At 31.6% G+C, this 23150-nt stretch overlaps 1 protein-coding gene and 1 long non-coding RNA gene across 2 annotated transcripts in view; one reads left to right on the top strand and one right to left on the bottom strand.

The window, feature by feature from the left end:
* LOC139517951 (uncharacterized) overlaps positions 1-23150 on the bottom strand; it is a 46876-nt gene that overhangs the window by 8229 nt on the left and 15497 nt on the right. Inside the window, exon 2 of the mRNA XM_071309513.1 lies at positions 45-134. Within this exon, the coding sequence (XP_071165614.1) occupies positions 45-134 (90 nt within the window). The remainder of the gene's footprint in view (positions 1-44; positions 135-23150) is intronic.
* LOC139517950 (uncharacterized) lies at positions 3032-14182 on the top strand. Its single transcript, XR_011663239.1, has 3 exons — positions 3032-3308; positions 8710-8793; positions 12158-14182. It is a non-coding gene; the product is annotated as an uncharacterized lncRNA (long non-coding RNA).

Genomic DNA, 23150 nt, shown 5'->3' with positions numbered 1-23150 from the left:
TTTCTGGGACACCCATTGAAACAGCACTTTACTGAATACTTAGCCTATTCCCAAAATAGTTATGATCGGAGAAATAACACATACGATAAAAGAAATTATTTTTTGGACCTGTAACCCTTGTCTTTTGCGAGCGACTGAAATTAGGAAAAAAGATCATGTCAAATTGTATTACAGTATGACTAGAACATGGGAAATCTAAACTGTATAACTGGGAAAGAGTTATAAAAATTGAGCTATGTTAATGAAGTTTTACACAAGTTAATTTGCAGCATATCAACCCTATATACGGTATGCTTCCTATTTGCGATGTGTCATTACCAATTTACGGTATATCGCTCCATATTTGGGGTATATCTATATATATGTAAAATTCTTTGAGTTACTCTGTGTTTCCACATAATCCAAAGAATTATGTTTTTGCTCTGCAATAACGAATCTTAATTTCATTACAGTAGGAATAGTAAATCGAAACGGTAAGAGATTTCCTGATTTATTTATCAATGAATTCTAAATGGTCTAAAAAAAACGGAAACCTACCTGGATGTCCTGAAAAGCTTACTACATATTTTTTTTTTATTAACACTAAATCCTAGCATAACAATAAGTATTGCTGTTATTGTTCACACTGTGAAGCCTATTTAATTAAAGGGTAGTGTAGTATGGGGACTGTTTAATTCTCTTTCCTTCAAATGTAAGAATGTAGATCTACATCGGTGCATTACGTTTGCGCGCATTACCATTACATTTGCGCGCAAAAATCATTAAAAAGAAAAAGGAGTTAAAGACGCATATTTTTTTTCGATTTTCATATACAATTCAACAAGTCAAAGATGTAGACAAAAGTTTAAGAAATCTGTGACATAGCCCATTTATCATAACTTAAACTTAAGATATATATATATCGGGGTTTTAAATTAATTTCAGAATTCAATATGAACAATATATAATTTGAATAAACAAACTATTTTCAAAATTAATAATTGATAGTCATATTTATTATTAAAATACCAATAAAGTATAGTCATTTATAATTTAATCATTGTGTTAATATATATGAATTATTATTTTTACCTGAGATTACCTGTAAAATGAATGCGCGCAAATGTAATCAAAAGCTGCGCGCAAACGTAAAATATTTTAATCCCCAAATGCGCGCAAACGTAGTGCGCCCATCTACATGTACTTAGAAAAATATATGCAAGACTCAGATCGACGTCCGGTCTCTAATCGACGTCCGGTCTCTAATCGACGTCCGTTCCTCAAATCGACGTCCAAATCTGACGTCCCAATGCAATAGCATTCCAAATCGACGTCCATTTTTTGGCTTCACTAATCGACATCCAATTTATAGCTACTCGAATCAACGTTCGTTTTGAACACAGAAAACCAAATTGAACTGAACCGATAGCAGTTGAAAATTTAGACCTTCAAACATATTATGTGTGACAAAAAAGATCTATTCAAAAGAATAAAAAAAAATGTACATACTAGACTACGTATGTAAACAGGTTGTGATATCAATTTTAAAATTTTAGAGATTATATAAAAATAAGGTGTGGTTTGATTTCCACCAGAGTTCAAATGAAGTAGATGTGAGCAATTTAAGGCAACCATACGGCTTTCAACAATGATAAGAAAAAAAATCAAAATTGGAAAATAAACAATTTATAGAAATTTTATAAAAAAAAAAAAAAACAATTCCCCAAAACAAATATGACAAACATATGCACCGTGTATCATCAGTCCATCGGAAATAGGTATTAACCAAGCGGGCATGATCAATTTTGAACTTACACGGTAACGAAAATCTTTGTTTTGCTTTATCAATATTCAATGTACATTTCTCAACATTTGAAATTCCTGCTCCCAAATAATTTTCGCATCGATTTTTCCTATTCGTAAAACAACTTTGATATTATAATAAGAACAATTAACTTGTGTATGTGCAAATAGTTGTGAATGTCAACACTAACTTTCAGTTTCGATACAGTTGTTTAGACATTTACATGTTTTATCTGAACGAAACCTAATACTGGGCAAAAGTAAAAGCTACCAATCATAAACCTACCTGTGATTACTCATTCCTTGAAACTTTTTGGGTAATAAACGAGTATGAAAATAAAGTTTTTGTGTACGGTGTACAACAACTTAACTATGCACCGTACATAAGGATTTATGTATTCAGCTAAACGTACGCTTTTTTCGGGATAAAATATCGAAAAATAACATATGTATGAAAGATTATAATGCCAATCATTGAAACAGCTATATTTATTACACACAGACAGTGGCCTTCTATCAGAAAAAAGAGTTGCAATGAATATAGAATATATCGGATGAGACGAGCGCCAACTTCTTTGACAAGTATTTGCACATGTTTTCTGTGATCGTTCTTGTTTTGGGAAAATAATGAGACATCTCTTATCATCAACCTACGACCAAATCATTTTTTAAAACAGACAGCAATTATGTTTAGATTGAAGTACACATTGATATTATGTGAACAAAACACAGATTTTCGTTACCGTGTAAGATCAAAATCGCTCACGCCCGCTTGGTTACTACCTACATCCGCTGTACGATGATACACAGTGATACGTATACTTTCACTCCAGGTGTAAAACTCAGAAATTTGTTGAAAAATATCTTACATAGACCGAAACAATTGCCTCAGTGTACTTCTTTATTTTGTCTATTGTTGAAGACTGAATAATGTTCCTATAAGTCGTTTGGTTTTCTTTGTCGTTGGGTTGCCTTCTCGTTATTAATATGAATAGGAATGACACGATTGAATCAATTTTTCATCAAGCATTTTACCTATTTCGGTTTGAAAAAATCTATATAGTATTAGAAAGTATGTATAAATGTTTGAAAATTTAGTTGTCATAAGAACCCTACAATACATGTACATGTATACATAAGTGTAAATTAAGTCTAGTAAATTATTATTTATTGATAATTTGGACATCGATTAAAGCACCCCATCCAAAAACTATTTGCTTTATCAATAAGAAAGTTATTAGTGTTATTTGTCTTCTAGAAATAGTAACAACGTATACTGTATGTACGGTATAGTATGGTACAGTATGCTATTAGCTTATTACAACAGACTAAGTAAACAGGTGATTTGTTCCGGAACTAGGCCAGCATCCCTTTCCTGAGCTGCTTCGAATATTTCTACAAAAATAAATAATTTCTACGGCCATTACAGCATGTTGGATCAGCAAGAGTCAAGAGTAGATGAACAACAAAATCGGGACAGACTGGTAATGACGATGAAGATGGAAGAAGGCCAAAGAGTAATGGGTGTAAATGATATATTTTTTTGTTTTAGCTGCACTCGTAGACAGTCCTATACATGCTATAGATAATAAAATTAGAAAATGTGAGGCGTTCCAGAAAAAAAATAAAATACTAGCCTTACCAGACTGAGATGTTAGTCTGTTTCCCGGCCGTTATTGAAATTGTTGACAATATTTGTTAATATATGTATATTCCGAATAGTCCAGTCAATCTAAGATTTATCCTCAAACTAGTTGCAACAGAAAATGTTTTAGTTATAATCTATAGCATTATGCCCTTTTTATATACACAGAAAAAAGTCCCATTAAATCTAACTTCACTTGAGGCAGGAACATGATATATAATATGTTATGTATACTAGATATACTGTTCCCAGCTTGAGAAAAACTCAAAATCAGCATTTTTAATTTCCTATGGAAATTAACATTAGAAGGGGAGATAACTCTTGCAAAAATAAGTCTTTTTTTGGTCAGATTTTGGTTGTTTTTCTTGAAATTTATGTAAAGTATGAAACTTAAATGGGGTTATAGGTTTGTATTTGACTAAATTATATAATCTTCTGCTCATGAAATGTACAAAACCTAAGTGTTATGGGTAGTTTTATTTTTTCCATGCATTTTTCATTTAAAAAATTGCAAATTTGAAGCTTTGTGACAATTTAGAAAAAGTAATGTGAAAATTTGGTATTGTTTGCATCTGTATATATATATATTATATTTTTTCAGCAACTTACTTATCTAAAGAAACTTTAAACCACAAAAAAGAAGAATACATGCTTAATTATTTTGATTAAATTTGAGATTCTTTACCTTGACACGTTGAAAAATTCAAAAAAGGGTCAACCAATGAATTATGAAATTAAGTTTATAGCTTGATAAAAGATATAAAACACCTTTAGAGTTGTTTGTTATACTCTAAAGACAGCTAAAAAATCAAGAATCAATACATTCTGATGAATAGAAGCAGTAAAGTAATAACTTTCTATCAATTTTTATTCAAATTTCTGCCTTTTTTGCAAGAGTTATCTACTTTTTCAATGCAAATCTCCATAGGAATTTTAAATAGTGATTTTTTTAGTCTTCCTCAAGTTAGATTTGATGGGACTTATTTCTGTGTATATCATGTATATTTGGGGTATAATGCAAAAGATTAAAACTTAAAAATCTTCTGTTGCAATTACTTTAGGGTTAGGGTCAAATTTATGCTAGATTGACTGGACTAGAAGGCATACTGAATGTTTTACGGAAGGGACCAACTTATACTGGTCCAAATACAAAAGTCGTTGGACAAAAGTGAGTTCCCACTAAAAAATTGTCCTATCATTTCAACTAAAATCAATAATTTTCAATAAATTATTACCGAGCAACTGTATGAGCGATTTTTATACAGTTTTCAATATAAATTTATAAAGGGGCATAACTCAAGAACAGTTTAAGTGAAACCAACCAATGACAAACTTGATTTGTGTTTCTGGTTATATATTCAGCATAGTGTATGGAGTTTCATGAAATTTGGAGGAGACAAACTATAGTTAGAAAGCAGAAACTAAAAGATCAGAAATTTATGTTAAAAACAGGGGCACAACTCCTGAAGCCATCCAATTTTTAACTTGATCTGTGCTTTGTTGTAATAAGTATTGTGTATAATTTCCATACCCTACTTTTGATTAAACTAAATTTAAATGTGAAAACAAAAACAGAAAAAAAAATGTTGCCTAGTTTTAATCCATCAACAAACCTGGCTGCTGCTGTTAAAATTATAGAACATGGGATTGAATGAAGTTTTTGGATCATATGATCTACTGGGATTTTAGCAAAAAATAATTTTAAATCCAAATCGCACAGCATCATGATAAAATATACTGTGGACCCATTGAATGATGACAAGAATGTGTCAAAAGTACACGGATGCCCCACTCGCACTATCATTTTCCATGTTCAATGGAATGTTACATTGTAATTTGGGTAAAAAATCTAATTTGGCATTAAAGTTAGAAACAATTAAGTTTTCTTTTATAGTCAAATATATGAAATAAGGAGAAAAATTAAGAAAATGAGTATATAGTTGCTCTGCATCAGGGTATAATATCAGGATATACACAAACTGTATAGAAATAGGAAGATGTGGTGTGAGTGCCAACGAGACAACTCTCCATCCAAATAACCATTTATAAAAGTAAACAATTATAGTTCAATGTACTGCCTTCAACACAGTGCCTTGCTTCACACCGAACAACAAGCTCTAAAGGGCCCCCAAATTACTAGTGTAAAACCATTGAACCGGGAAAACTAACAGTCTAATATCCCTATTTCACAAATGTTTCAAGGCAAAATGTGTTTTTGAGATTCTATTCGGTCAGAATATGTCTTTTTTGCAATATTTCAGGGAAAATAAATATAGGAAGATGTGGTGTGAGTGCCAATGAGACAACTCTCCATCCAAATAACAATTTAAAAAAAAGTAAACCATTATAGGTCAATGAACATCTTTCAAAACAGAGCCTTGGCTCACACCAAACAACAAACCCAGTGTCTCGCCTACTTTTGCTGTAATCGGCAGGCTCAACAAAAATGAGGGAAAAAAATCAATAAAAATATTCCTCTTGATACTATCTTATGATTGTAAGAAGCTTCTGTCCAAGTTTGGTAAAAATCTATGATAGTTAATGAATCTAATAAATGTTTTTAAAAAACTTTAAATGCAGACTGTATGTAATGTTAACTGGAAGAAAATCTAAGTCAATTTAAAAGTAAAATACAGAAAAAATGGAGTCATCTTTTTACAAAATTTACTTCTGGATACTATATATCTTATGATCATAAATAAGCTTCTGTCCAAGTTTGGTACAAACCCAGGATAGTTTAAGAAAGTCATTTAAAAAATTTCAAAAACTTTAACCACAGAGTGAATGTAATGTTTTCCCGCAGAAAAAATAAGTCCATTTAAAAATAAAATACGGAAAAAATGGATTTATTTTTTCACAAAATTTACTTCTGGATACTATCTTATGATCATAAACAAGCTTCTGTCCAAGTTTGGTACAAACCCAGGATAGTCTAAGAAAGTTATAAAAATTCTAAAAACTTTAACCACAGAGTGAATGTTATGTTTCCCCGCAGAAAAAAACAAAGTCCATTTATAAGTAAAATACGCAAAAAATGGAATTTTATTTTCACAAAATTTACTTCTGGATACTATCTTATGACCATAAACAAGCTTCTGTCCAAGTTTGGTAGAAATCCAGTATAGTTTAAGAAAGTTATTAAAATTTCAAAAACTTTAACCACAGAGTGAATATTCCTGGACACCGACGACACCCGACAACGACAGAATTTAGGATCGCTTAGTCTCGCTTTTTCGACTAAAGTCGAAGGCTCGAGACGACAAAAAGGAGAAACATTAGAAACACATGTAAATTACATAAACAAACGGCAACTACTGTACATCAGATTCCTGACTTAGGACAGGTGCAAACATTTGCAGCGGGATTAATAGTTTTAATGGTATGAAAAGTATGAAATTGCAAAAAATAGGAGCACATATAAAAAGTCCACTATTGTTTGTCCCCTAGTTTTACATTACATGTATTATTCTTTGTTACCGGTAAACTTTTCTTTCAAAATCTCCTCTTATTACAATGTAGTCCCTAAATAAAAAAATCCATGTGGATTTTTGATGGATTCCAGGTGGGTTTTTTTTACAGGGAATCCGTTTGAGGTCCCCCTTTACGCCTAGAATCGTTCTTACATGGGTTCCAGACATATTCAAGTAGGAATAGAGCCAAAATATGCGCCTATATTGGAAGGAAAAAATCTGTTCTATAACAGGGAAATATAGCACTTGAAAATATTCAACCTAAAGAGGCGGAAAATATTTCCACTTGAAAAATATTTGTGCCTATAAAGATGGAAATTATTTCTGCATGATAAAGGTTAACATTTTGAGTTTAAGGCTTTTATCCATTTTTTAAATAAAAAAAAAAACTATTTTTGTAATTATTAACATAACATGCATAAGAGTCACAATTAATGTTTCAATGTCTTTTTAAAGTTTATAAGATGATGTTTGGTCAACTTCTGTGCCAGTATCAATAACGCTTCATGAAGGCACAATAAATCTGTTTTACCAAACCTGCACTTTATGGCTAATATCTCAAAAACTATAATAACTACCCTGAAAATTTAAGAAAAATATTTTGAGTTGCCCCAGAGATATTGTTCAACAGGAAAATATCAATTCTAGTCAATTAAAATTGGAATTTAATACAGTTGGCCATGCTGCCACATACTATTGCAAACTCACAATCTGAATGTTGACAGGCTTTTAATTGAAATGTTGAAATTGTAAATTATTTACTAACTTATTCAGCAACTTGGCTTCCCCTCCCATTGTTTTGAAAACCATAGCTGTTTATCCACCAATGTCTTTTCTAAATATATCATATAAACTCCACCTATATTTCTTTTTCAGTGATTGAAGTCTGATCCAGTTTTAAATGGTGTAACATCAACCTCACTTTTATTACTTGTTTTCTGAAGGCTGATCAAGTATAGATATCAGCCTCATGCAACTATATTGTTAGTTTGACCATGTTTGATGAATGCTAATCCAGGTTTTAATGGTCGTATTTCAAATTTACTTATATTCTTATTTTGCGAAAGGCTTATCCAGGTTGAAATTGTGGTTCATCATCCTCTCCTTTATAATATATTACTTGTTTTATGTAGGCTGATCCAGTTAAAAACTGTAGCTTATCAACCTAGTATATGCCTGTTTTATAAACGGTATATCAATTATAAAATGGGAAATTACATGTATCAGCCTTATCTATGTTTCAGGTTTCAAGACTGATACTGTATAAAATGGAGGTTTATCATTCCTTCCTATATTGCTTGTATTGTAGATATATATATGTAGTCTGAAATAGCTGCTTATCAACCTCACTTAAGCATGTTTAGTTTCTTGGTTTTTTTGATTGATCTAGTATTAAATAGAAGTTTTTCAATGTCAACTATATTGCTAGTTTTATGAAGGCTGATCCAATGGAAACTAATGGTTGATCAAATTTATAGCTTGTTTTATAATGGTTGATCCTGTAGAAAATTGTGGTTAATCATTTTTACCTACATGTATATTGTTGGTTTAATGAACAATCCTTCAGAGACCTCACCTTATTTCTATACACAGTTTATAAAGCAATCATTCCCCAAAAAAATATCGTAGATGGTATATTAACTTTAAGGTATAAAACCATCAGGGTTATACCACTTTTTTCATTACCCTACAATTTGAAGACCTTTTTATATAAGGACTTTTCACTTCAAATAAAAAATTACTTATTTAAACTTTCAGGATATTAGTTTTACTGTACTCGCATGTAGTATAAACGTATATTATATTTTGCAGATAACATGCTGGATTGAAAATGAGGACTTGTTTGGTGGAAGAATTTACCAAGGAAAATAAAGAATTCTCCAGTCATTGCAAAAGGTTAATTTACAGCTGTAGTTTTTTTTTAAATCTTGTTAAAAAAAAATGGTTTCATAAAAAATGAATGAATTTACACTGTATGGATAAAGGTGTTTGCTAGCCTGTGTGTCTTTCAAAACACTCTACATATATACATATCACTACTTTGTATATCTATACCAACACTATATATTGAACACCATTCTGTATATCACCAATCTGTAAACTTATCAACATTTTGAAAACTAATCACCACACTGTATAATTTCATATCTATATCTATATCTATCACCACTATGTATATTTATCTCAACTCTCTCTATCATAACTATGTATGTCTTTCAACAATTGTAAATTTATCTCAACTCTATATCTATTACCAATATGTAAACCTATCCCCATTTTGGTTTATTTATTTCCACTCTATACATATCCCCATTTTGTTTATTTATCTCAACTCTCTATATTTTCACCACTATGTCTCTATATCTATCACCACTATGTTTATATATCCCCATTTTGTATATTTAGCTCAACTCTCCATATCCATCACCAATATATATATATTTCACCACTTTGTATATTTATCTCCACCCTATATCTATCACCACTATGTTTATATATATCCCCATTTTGTATTTTTATCTCAACTCTCTATATCTATCACCACTATGTCTCTATATCTATCACCCCTATGCTTATGTATCCCCATTTTGTATATTTATCTCAAGTCTATATCTATCCCCATTTTGTTTATTTATCTCAAATCTTATATCTATCCCCATTTTATTTATTTATCTCAACTCTTTATCTAACACCACTATGTATATCTATCACCACTTGTTTATTTATCTAATCTCTATATCTATCACCACTTTGTTTATTAATCTCAACTCTATAAATGCACCACTATGTTTATATATATCCCCACTTGTATATATAACACCACTTTGTTTATTTATCTCAAGTCTATATCTATCACCACTATGTTTATATATCCCCATTTTGTATATTTAGCTCCAACTCTCTGTATCTATCACCAATATGTATATTTTCACCACTTTGTATTTTTATCTCTGACTCAACCCTATATCTATTTCCACTTTGTATATCTGTCCCCATTTTGTTTAATTATCTCAACTCTTTATCTAACACCACTGTTTATATATCCCCGTTTTGTTTATTTATCTCAAGTCTATATCTATCCCCATTTTATTTATTTATCTCAACTCTGTATCTAACACCACTATGTTTATCTATCACCACTGTGTATATTTATCACCACTATGTGTATCTATCACCACTATGTGTATCTATCACAACTTCTAGATTTATCTCAACTCTATATCTATCACCACTATGTTTATATATCCCCATTTTGTATTTTTCTCTCAACTCTCATTATCTATCACCAATATGTATATCTTTCACCACTTTGTTTATTTATCTCATTTCTTTATATCTATCATCTTTGTTTATTTATCTCAACTCTATATCTATCACCACTATGTATATTTATTTAGACTTGTATATGTATCTCAACTTTATATCTATCACCACTTTGTTTATTTATCTCAACTCTATATATCTATCACCACTATGTATATCTATCACGACTTGTATATGTATCTCAACTTTATATCTAACACCACTATGTATATCTGTCACCACTTTGTTAATTGTTTATTTATCTCACCTCTATATCTATCACTGTCATGGAATTGAAGTTCCTTCATAATACAAGTTCCAAAAGGAAACATTATTCTGGAATATTATTTCCACAGGAATAAATATAACAGTATATGTTCCTAATGGAATAAATGGTATAGAATATTTATAGGTATATCAATCACTCCTCTGTTTATCTATCACCCTTTGTATATCTAAAACCTCTTCTTATTTCTATTAAAATTATGTGTTTCTATCACTACTCTATATATCTACAACCCCAATCTATATTTGTCACTTCTTTGTAAATCTATCACCACTTTGAATATCTATCACCACTATGTATATATATCTGTCCCACCACTATATAGGTGTCCCTCCTTTTATATCTGTCACCACTTTGTATTTATTTAACATTTAAATTATATTTCACCACCTTGAATATCTATGTATTTGGCAAAACTTTTAGGAATTTTGGATCTCAATGCTCTTCAACTTCGTTCTTTATTTGGCTTTTTTTTTTATTTTTATAACTTTTTTGGATTCGAGCATCACTAATGAGTCTTTTGTAGACAAAACGAGCATCTGTCGTATATATAAAATTTAGTCCTGGTATCTATGATGAATTTATTTATTCACCATTCTGTATACTTGTCACTTCTCTGTATATAAACCTATCCCCACAATGTATATTTATCTCAACTCTATATCTATCTCCACTTTGTATGTTTATCTCGACTCTATATCTAACACACTATGTATATTGTTCACCAATTGTAAGTTTAGCTCAACTCTATATCTATCGATCACCACTAAGTATGTCTATCCCCATTTTGTTTATTTATCTCAACTCTATATCTATCCCCATTTTGTATATTTATCTCAACTCTATATACATGCTATATTTATAACCATTTCATTAATTTATCTCAAGTCTATATCTATCATCACTTTATATATTAATCACCACTTATACATTAACCTTAACTCTATATCTATCACCACTTTGTTTATTAATCTCAACTCTATATATGCACCACTATGTTACTTGTATATATAACACCACTTTGTTTATTTATCTCAAGTCCATATCTATCACCACTATGTTTATACATCCCCATTTTGTATATTTATCTCAACTCTCTATATCTATATCACCACTTTGTTTATCTCAAATCCAACCGTATGCATATTGTGTAAAAGTTCGCAAACGGTCCAGACTGTACATGTACAGCCCAAATTATCCTTTGGTCTGGAACATATGTATAAATATCAAATAAAAATCCAGTGGGCTAGCCTTCAGGATAAAAACAAAACACAAATTGTCTTACATAATCAATGTTATTATCTGCACAGCCCTTGAATTAAAAGAGGATTTTTTTTTTAAACATTAAGAGACGCTTAATCACACTTGAGATTTTTTTATTTTACTGTCAAGCTATAAAAGATGTTTAAGGACTTTAAGTAATATATTAAATTATACTTGGTAAAATATTCTTAAACCAAAAAAGGTATTTTTGGCAACATTCCCAAGCAGGAAGATCAGAGAAAGACACAGCTTCAACTTAAGTTTTGAACACATCATTGGAAAAGTCAGTCATCTAGTGCAGATGTTAACAGATCAGTTCAAACTTATTTCTTTTTCATTTTAACATGAATGCTTATTCTATTAATTGAACTATATTTTGTGCACTTACATGAATCAATGTTATTTTAGGTTCACCAATATATCTTAGTGATCCTTAGTGGTTGCAATACAAGTGTCAAAGATTGAAGGACAAGAATGACTTTAAAGAACAGAGAAGACTTGCACTTAATATTTAGTTTTGCTTTATATTTTATGACTATGACAGAGTTGTGTAAAATTCATGTAATGTATTGTTCTAATATATCTGTTTTGGTAATTACTCATTTTAAAAATGTTGTAGATGTTTATAATCATTTTCTTCTTGAGTATCATTGACATTTACTATTTAAAGTTTTAAGTACCGTTACTTTGTTTTGGGTTTTATTTTATAAGATTAAGATGTTTTTCTTGAGTACTAGTACCTTGTAGGTATGAACTGTGTTGTTTCTTACTTGATATGTGTAGTATTAATCTTTTCCCCCCAATTGCATTTAACTTTGAAAAAACATAATTTTATCATTTATACCATAACAATATAAATGCCTATCTAAATAAAACTTAGAGAACCTTGGCATAAATAAAAACAAATTTCTAAAAGACATTAGATTATGAAGACTTAAGATGACATCATACATACGAAGAAACTTTGGAAAGTGTCACACCAGTGATTCTTTTTGTATAATTCTGGTATTCAAATACTTTAAATTTCATTTTTTATTGGGGATTTTCTTCATTGTATAGAGAGTGCATTCATCATTAGATTAATATTCCCCACAATGTGATTTGTATATGTATTTGTTGTAAATACAGAAAAGCATACATAATGATTATGATATGCTAATACTTCATTATAACAAATAATTTTACTTTTAATTATGATGAATATTTAAACTGAATTGACTATTTATATGTCATGCCCCTTGATTGTTGCCTTTTGTGTTGAAAAACAAAAAGTATTCAAAGGACCTTGAGTAACCAGACAGAAAGTCAAAGAGTCACAAATAATTCATTTACAATTATTTAAATGTATAAATTATTGTCTTTTTCTAAGATATATTGCTTATGCATTATTAATTTTCGAAAATGGTAAATTGATTAATAAATTTGTTTGGTTTATAATAGATTAGAATATATTAAAAAAATGTCTGTATTAGTCTTCCTATTCAAAAAGAATTCTCTCAAAAATACATTGTGACCTCTTACTCTTTTTTTTTAATTAGTAACTTTTTTGTCTACTTCTTTTATACCATAATATTATGCATGATAAGTATGAATTTTACATGACGCATGTCACATATGTATGGATAATTAGTCCCCTACTGATGAAGTCGAAGTATACTTTAGGTTTGATCTGTCAGTCCTGCAAATCAGTTTAATTTCCGCACTATTTTTCTTCATGCTTGAAGATATTGATTTGATATTTGGTAGATTGTCTTATCATGACATGCTACAGATCACAATCATATTTTGTTCTGAGGCTGCTTTTTTTTTTTAGAGTTATCCTTCGATTTAGACTTTTTAAATAATCAATTTTCCACACTTCTTTTTTTGTCATTTTTTAAGATATTGATTTGATGATTAGTATATAGTTTTATCATGACAAGTTACAGTTCAAGTTTGAATTTTGTTCTGATTTGTGCAGAGTTATGGCTCTTGAACTTAGAAATATCAATAAAATAATTAGTTTTCGGCACTCTTTCGTCGTGCTAGAAGATATTGATATGATAATTGGTTTATATTTTTATCATCACAAGTTACAGATCAAGATTGAATTTCGTTTTGGTCTGATGATTTTCTGCAGAGTTATATTCCTTGAACTTAGAAAATTCACATAGATAATCAGTTATCAAAACTTTTTTCATCATGTTTGAAGATATTGACTTGATATTTGTTTACACCATGACATGTTATAGATCAAGTTAGAATTTTGTTCCAATACAGTGAATTCTTAACACTAGGTGACTATGTAGGGACTATTGCCATGCAATACTCACAGAATTCTTGTTTCTTTAATATTTTATAAACTTTATTTAGGTATTACTGATAATTTATTCAATTACCTATATGCAAATTTAGAAAATTAGAAGATTTATAATAAAAGAACAAAATTGATTAGATATGTTTTGATTGATATTTTTTAATCCAATATGTATATTTAAAGGAAAGTTGGTGTCTAAATATATAACTTTTATTATATATAAAAAAAAAGAAGAAGAAGAGAGAAAATTTCTTACACAGGGTCATATTCAAAGTCCCATTTCCTGTAAAAAGCAGGAATTGAGAGCTAATATAAGGCCTATTATGGACTGTATTGCAGCTAAGCATGTGTGAAATTATATTTCATTAAAAGAAGACTACAATATATTCACTTAGTAAAAAATGATTTTCATTTGAATAACATACATACTCAGTGGCGGATCCAGAAATTTTCATAAGTGGGGGCCCACTGACTGACCTAAGAGGGGGCCCGGTCCAGTCACGCTTCAATGATTTCCTATATAAGCAACCAAATTTTTTCCCAAAAAGGGGGGCCCGGGCCCCCCCCCCCCCCTAAATCCGCCTCTGATACTATAAGGAATAGGATAACTATATTTGGTATATGGGTTTCTTGCAATGTCTACATGTCCATCAGACAGGGTTCATATGTGCTTGACCTCATTTTATGTTTAAAGTTATCATACCTGCCAACTGTCACTATTTGCGGGGGATTTCCCCCATGGAGGCTCCCAAATGGAAATTTTAAAACAGAAATTTTGTCCACAATTTGATACAAAACAATTAATTTTACAATGGCTAAAGGCTTGTAAAAGTATAAAGAAGCAAAAAAACAACATTAAAATATATTGGAAGGCCCCCTTGAAGGTTTTGTGGGACTGTGGCAGCCATTTTGCACATAAAACCCCCATGGGCATTTGGAAAAGTTGGCAGGTATGAGTTATATGTTAAGTTTCATTCCTCAAACACTTGAAGCAGTAGGTCAACTATATGGTGTGTATATAATCTTTGTAAGGTGTGTGTGTGTCTGGCAGGATTTATCTGAAATGTGAATTGTCTGTGATACTTGTAGTGAAACCTAAATCTACAAGATCATTGGTCTGTAAAGCAGGTGAGACCTTTCAGTTTGTGTACTGTTGTGTGTTTTTAGAAGTCAAATATGGTTTGTTTGTCTATGAAGTGTACTTATACTGTAAATATACAGGCAGGTAAATAAAGACCTTGGCCTTAATTTAGTTAAAAATAGATAATATGAAAGATGTGAGGCATGTACACAAAACAACTCTTAAATAAATAGTTGATGAAATATGTACGAAAATGTACACAATACAAATGCACATGGAAATTAATATAATTTACCCATAGCAAACCATAGTATGCATTGTCTGAGGTTATGATATAAAATTTGTAAGTAGTGTTTGTGGTTCTTAGATAAGTCTGTAAGTATTGCATATGGTTCCTAGATGCCATCTATAATAAGTATTGTCTGTGGTTCTTAAATACAGTCTGTAAGTATTGTCTATGGTTCTTAGATACAGTTTGTAAGTATTGCCTATGGTTTTTAGCTACAGTCTGTAAGTATTGTCTGTGGTTCTTAGATACAGTCTGTGGTTCCGTAAGTATTGTATGTGGTTCTTAGATACAATCCGTAAGTATTGTCTGTGGTTTTTATATACAGTCCGTAAGTATTGTCTGTGGTTCTTAGATACAGTCCGTAAGTATTGTCTGTGGTTCTAAGATACATTCTGTAAGTATTGTCTGTGGTTCTTAGATACAGTCCGTAAGTATTGTCTGTGGTTCTAAGATACATTCTGTAAGTATTGCCTATGGTTCTTAGATACAGTCTGTAAGTATTGTCTGGTTCTTAGATACATGCCGAAAGTATTGCCTGTGGGTCTTGGATACAGTCCATAAGTATTGTCTGTGGTTCTTAGCATGCTTAGATACGTGCCATAAATATTGTCTATGGTTCTTAGATACAGTCTGTTCGTATCGTCTGTGGTTCTTAGATACATGCCGTAAGTATTGCCTGTGGTTCTTAGATACAGTCCGTAAGTATTGTCTGTGGTTCTTAGATACATGCTGTAAGTATTGCCTGTGGTTCTTAGATACATGCCGTAAGTATTGCCTGTGGTTCTTAGATACAGTCTGTAAGTATTGTCTGTGGTTCTTAGATACATGCCATAAGTATTGTCTATGGTTCTTAGATACAGTCTGTAAGTATTGTCTGTGGTTCTTAGATACAGTCCGTAAGTATTGTCTGTGGTTCTTAGATATATGCCGTAAGTATTGCCTGTGGTTCTTAGATACAGTCTGTAAGTATTGTCTGTGGTTCTTAGATACATGCCATAAGTATTGTCTATGGTTCTTAGATACAGTCTGTAAGTATTGTCTGTGGTTCTTAGATACAGTCCGTAAGTATTGTCTGTGGTTCTTAGATACATGCCGTAAGTATTGCCTGTGGTTCTTAGATACAGTCCGTAAGTATTGTCTGTGGTTCTTAGATACAGTTCGTAAGTATTGTCTGTGGTTCTAAGATACATTCTGTAAGTATTGCCTATGGTTCTTAGATACAGTCTGTAAGTATTGTCTGGTTCTTAGATACATGCCGAAAGTATTGCCTGTGGGTCTTAGATACAGTCCATAAGTATTGTCTGTGGTTCTTAGCATGCTTAGATACGTGCCATAAATATTGTCTATGGTTCTTAGATACAGTCTGTTCGTATTGTCTGTGGTTCTTAGATACATGCCGTAAGTATTGCCTGTGGTTCTTAGATACAGTCCGTAAGTATTGTCTGTGGTTCTTAGATACATGCCATAAGTATTGTCTATGGTTCTTAGATACAGTCTGTAGGTATTGTCTGTGGTTCTTAGATACATGCCGTAAGTATTGCCTGTGGTTCTTAGATACAGTCCATAAGTATTGTCTGTGGTTCTTAGATACATGATGTAAGTATTGCCTGTGTTTCTTAGATACAGTCTGTAAGTATTGCCTGATGTTCTTAGATACAGTCCGTAAGTATTGTCAGTTATTCTTAGATACATGCCATAAGTATTGTCTGCGGTTCTTATATACAGTCCGTAACTATTGTCTGTGGTTCTTAGATACAGTCCGTAAGTATTGTCTGTGGTTCTAAGATACATGTCGTACGTATTGCCTGTGGTTCTTAGATACAGTCCGTAAGTATTGTCAGTTATTCTTAGATACATGCCATAAGTATTGTCTGCGGTTCTTATATACAGTCCGTAACTATTGTCTGTGGTTCTTAGATACAGTCCGTAAGTATTGTCTGTGGTTCTAAGATACATGTCGTACGTATTGCCTGTGGTTCTTAGATACATGCCGTAAGAATTGCCTGTGGTTCTTAGATACAGTCCGTAACTATTGTCTGTGGTTCTTAGATACAGTCCGTAAGTATTGTCTGTGGTTCTTAGATACAGTCTGTATGTATTGTCTGTGGTTCTTAGATACAGTCTGTAAGTATTGCCTGAGATTCTTAGATTAAGTCTGTAAGTAGTGTCTGCGGTTCTTAGATACAGTCTGTAAGTATTGTCTGTTATTCTTAGATACATGCCATAAGCATGATAAGTTTTGCCTGTGGTTCTTAGATACAGTCTGTAAGTATTGTCTGTGGTTCTAAGATACGTGCCTTAAGTATTGCCTGTGGTTCTTAGCTACAGTCTGTAAGTATTGTCTGTGGCTCTTAGATACAATCTGTAAGTATTGCCTATGGTTCTTAGATACAGTCTGTATGTATTGCCTATGGTTCTTAGATACAGTCTGTAAGTATTGTCTTGGGTTCTAAGATACAGTCTGTAAGTATTGTCTGTGGTTCTTAGTAACAGTCTGTAAGTATTGTATTTGGTTCTTAGTAACAGTCTGTAAGTATTGTATTTGGTTCTTTGTTACAGTCTGTAAGTATTGTCTGTGGTTCTTTGTTACAGTCTGTAAGTATTGCATTTGGTTCTTTGTAACAGTCTGTAAGTATTGTATTTGGTTCTTAGTTATAGTCTGTAAGTATTGTCTGTGTTTTTAGTAACAGTCTGTAAGTATTATATATGGTTATTATATACATTATATACAGTCTGTATGCATTGATTCTGGTTCTTTTATGATATCTGCTTGTATACTTGTTTTACATGTATAGTATGAAAGAGGTTTTTATGATATCTGCTTGTATACTTGTTTTACATGTATAGTATGAAAGAGGTACGAAAGATACCAGAGGGAGAGTCAAAGAACCTCGTCAAACTCATAGATTGAAAATAAACTGACATCGCCATGGCTAAAATTAAAAGACAAACAGACAAAAATAATAGTACAGACGAAAGTACTGTTAAAGGACCGATAAGTAAATATATATTACCTACGAGTCATACAAGTAACTGCAATTACATGTTTAAAATGATTGAAACAAACGTGATGCAGGTGTCGCATAGCTGTATACATGTATATATATTTTTCCAAATCATTGAAACATGATTCTTTTGTATTGGAAAAATACCGTTCAAACGGAAATACAGACAGACACGGTGCTCTAACTAAAGCTTTAAGGGTATAAAGATTGTTTTTTTTTCTCCTAGAAAGTATTATTCCATTTTTTTGAATCGAAATCATTCTAGTGGAGGGATACAGGAGGCTATTTCCTATCAAAAAATATGTAATACAAGTACGTCTGAGTCAGTGACAACTCTACAACAGATGTATCCATCGGACAATCAGCAATGATGGTGATACATGGCGGTGTACATTATGTATATACAACTCGTCTAAATATCAACCCAACAATGTTAAATCTGTAAATTTGCTTTCGCATTTTTTTTGTTCTTCCCTCACCGGGGATTCGAACCCATGCTACTGAGATATCGTGACACCAAATCGCCTGCACTGCAGCCGTCCCGCTAGACCACACGACCACCTAAGCTTCACTCGTGTGGTCTACTATATATATATATAAACGATTGGGTACAGGCTTACACAGTGCTTTTTCTTATAATATATATATATATATTATCGAGACAGCGGACAACATAGTTAATAAACAAAATGTCTTTGAAACATTGTGATACGGATACAGTGCTAACAAATATTCACGGCGGGTGTACTTATTTACTGGCTTTGTAGAAGCAGTGAAAATATTTTTTTCCATCCAGTTAATTGGACAGGTTGACATAGTCCTGTGACCAACCTATCGTATCCCGCACTGCTAATTTGTCCTCGTCCTGTACATGGATGAAATATTTGCCACTGGACCTAAATATGCTGTTGGACACACAGGACAGAGTCTAGCGGTTACATGTCCTACCTAATGTTTTCATTGTAAATTTGTTCTCGTCCTGAACATGAATGAAATATTTGCCACTGGTCCTTAATAGGTTTTTGTACACCAGGACGGAGTACGCTTGCGATTACATATCATACCTATTAATTGTAGTCATCGTGAATGGTTTCACGTCCTGGACATGAATGACATATTTGCCACTGGACGTAATCAATCAAGCTCAGTATTGGTTACTAAAACGATTGCAACGCAGGTAAAACGAAAAACTGTTTAGAGAGGTTAGTCGTGATCATAACCGATGCAGCTTTTTACTTATTTCTTTAATTTTTAGATGACTTATTGCTATTGTCAATTTTGTTTTTATTTTTCTCTCTTAAAGACTGTAACAGTGAATCTGCTGTTTGGTGCTTTAGCTATTTGAGGTTGCCAACAAACAAAACCGGTTGATATAATAAATAATGATTGCTTTATTAAAAAAAATGGACAAAACCATTATAAATTCTACAAAGCATATGTACCAGTAAAAATACTCAGTTAGTACCACTCCATAGAATAGAAAATACATGTATAATCCCAGTGGCGGACCGAATCAAGAAATTTTTACAAGTGGGGGTCCACTAACTGCCTCAGACGCTTCATTGATTCCCTATTTAAGCAACCAAATGTTTTCCAAAAGGGGGGACCCGGGCCCCCTGCCCCCCTAAATCTGCCTCTGAATCCTTATACATATTATACCCTCAGTCAATAATACCACATATATATACAAGTTACAACTACAACCAATAGTTATGTGAAAAAAACTTTCAAAGTCTAGCTACTTAGTTGTCATGAACAGGTTATGCTTTCAAACTGGAAAATTTCAACATTTTTCATTCACATGAAAGTAGTGCAATACTCACTGTTAATACTGTAAGTTTGAAAATGAACAGAAAAACGAACTTTCGAATTAAAAGTACCCTGAATTGTGCATTGTTAGTTTTCACAGATATAGGTGTCACATGTTCTTCCCATTGTAAGTATAGCTTAAGCCAATGACGTATAACTAACATATATACGTTCTTGCTTAAGCCAACAACGAACTAGTCCACTTAATTGTGTTACTGTCTAAACAGAAAGTCAATAGAATTTTAACGGTTGAGTCTGTCACAAATAATCATAGTCAATAGTTTTAGACTAGTTTTATTATTTGATTTTTTTAACATAGTCATTTCGTGGACTTTTATACCCGATTATGTGGTATGGGATTGGCTCATGGTTGAAGGCCATACAGTGACCTACAGTTGTAATTTTTGTGTCATTTGGTCTCTTGTGGAGAGTTGTCTCATTGGTATTCATACAACATCTTCTTTTTTTTTTTATACTAGACTAAGTTCTCAGCTATAACAAGAATATATTTTGCCACCTTTATACTAGTAACTAAATATGTCATTGATCAATTGTCCATATAGCAGACATGGCAAAACCAGTCAATGCTTCCCTTTCAGCATCTGATATCACTTTTTTTCTGTCAAATTTGTCTGTATACAGTTCTGTCTTTTATATGCCTCAGCCATGTAGTGGTATATAACTGCCCCCTCTTTTTACACAGGGTTTCCTGTAGTTTCTACCGAATATCCATAACTCGACATCTTTGGCAATGTTCCAAGCTAAAAACAAACTAAACAAGAGTGCCCATGCTGAAATGTCTCGCCCATCAACTTACTGTCTATTGTTGTACCTATAAATTAGGCCATTAGTTTTCTCGTTTGAATTGTTTTACATTTATCATTTCAGGACCTTTTACAGCGGACTATGCGGTATGGGCTTTGTTCATTGTTGAAGACCATATGTTGACCAATTGATTTTAATTTCTGTGTCATTTGGTCTTTTATGGAGAGTTGTCTCATTGGCAATCATACCAAATCTTCTTTTCTATAGCTTACATATTGCTATTTATAGTATTTGAAAACCAAACCAAAACACAAAAATCTATCAGTTTGACCAAGAAACCTTGGCCACCAATAATTTTTGACACATGGAAATGTATTGGAACATCAAATAATACATATTTTTTTTATTGAATGTGTTGATACAATAGAGTGTTTGTTGGGTTGGGGGAATGATGGTTGAATGCTTGACTTGCAACTTTGAATAATGGTGTGTGTGACCAATAATGTCTGACTGATGTGTATTTGAATACAGATAACCTATGGCTGGTTGACTGGAAAATACAAACAATTAGAAATTTAAACTGTCTTTATTGCAAGTGCATATAATGCATAATACAATAAACAATAGAATGCAATATTAGTATGATGATTTAAATAATTAACATTCATGAATCTATATAACAATGCATATAAATATATTGATCATTTGATCATGTCATTTATCTGAATCATGATCTTAGCATTAAAGAAGAAATATGTAAAATAATGGAAAAACTAACTGAATATTGAAATACTGGGAGAGAAAAGCTGATAGAATGATAAGATATCGTTAGCTCTACTCAATAAAATAGATATTGATATATACCAAATTAGGCAAATAAGAACTTTCAAGTTTGATGCTAAATTTAGCCCGACTGTGTTTTGAATTCTTATACGATAAAATATAGAAATTGTTTTGATAGCTTTAATGTGAAACTAGGTATCATGAATTATGACAATAAAAATGAAAGACAATATGTAAACCAGTACAATGAATAATCAAAAGAGCTAAATACACAAAAACACAGGCCTGCAGCAATTCCATCTACAGTAATATTGAACATCCTTTTGAAGTGGGCTCACAGGTATAACTTTTAAATATAAGATGTCTAAAAGACGGGCGTATAAAAATTGGGTTACCATTCATTTAAGCTCACAATCTGCCTTGAACGAAACTTGCTTTCTTGTTCAGATACTTTTTTCTGTTGAACTATTATAATAGGAGAGAAAAAGAGTAATATCAAAATAAAATATTACAGACATTGCTTAAATTTTACAGTTGTTTAGTTCATTGTTTTGTTAAAGACTTTTAGTACAGCTTATTTGAAAAAAATAACAAGGGAGATAATTTGGAGCTTTTTCAATGAAATAAACATATAGTCATCTGGGGCCAAAACTCATCAGTTTTATTGGTTTATTTTTGTACAATAACATAAAGAAACAACTTATAGTGAAATAATTAAAATTTGTAATGAAAAAAAGAAATGTTTAAAATTTTGCTATCATTTTGGTACCCTCTAGCCTCCTTAAGGATCTAGTTGACCTGTTTTCATTCAGGGAACATTGTTTGCATGTAAACTCTATGGGTTGAGATTAACCTACTGAGTCTTTGAACTAATACATTTTCACTTTGACTCCAATCAATACTTTGATTTTTCTATGTGATTATGGAAAAACTGTTTTTCATATGGGAGATAACTCTATATTTGACTTGATTAATAACCATACAAATACTTTGCAGTGGCACACAAACACATAGATAATATACAATGATTGTTTCTTGATTACAGTTAATACATCTTTTTTTCACAGTGAATATGTTTTATCAAAGAGTGTTTCCTATGATTTTACCAATGAGAAAACAAATAATTTAAAGTCATATAGTAAAATAAAATAACTATCAAATTTTCAAGTACAAATCAAGTACTGTAAAATACAGGTTGCTAAATATTACAATAATTTTAGAGCAACAAAATAGTACTGAAGTATATTTCCAGTACTACAGATTTTTGGTACAGACATAGTACCTATGCAAAATTACCACAATACCTTCCATAAATAGGCATATAAAACAAATATATAAATTTTCATTTCAAAATTCTTCACCTATGCATAAAA

Source organism: Mytilus edulis, chromosome 3, assembly GCF_963676685.1.
Source record: "Mytilus edulis chromosome 3, xbMytEdul2.2, whole genome shotgun sequence".
In the NCBI taxonomy this organism is placed as follows: domain Eukaryota; kingdom Metazoa; phylum Mollusca; class Bivalvia; order Mytilida; family Mytilidae; genus Mytilus; species Mytilus edulis.
The sequence above is the reverse complement of the archived record's forward strand: the minus strand, read 5'-3'. Positions and strand labels throughout refer to the sequence as shown.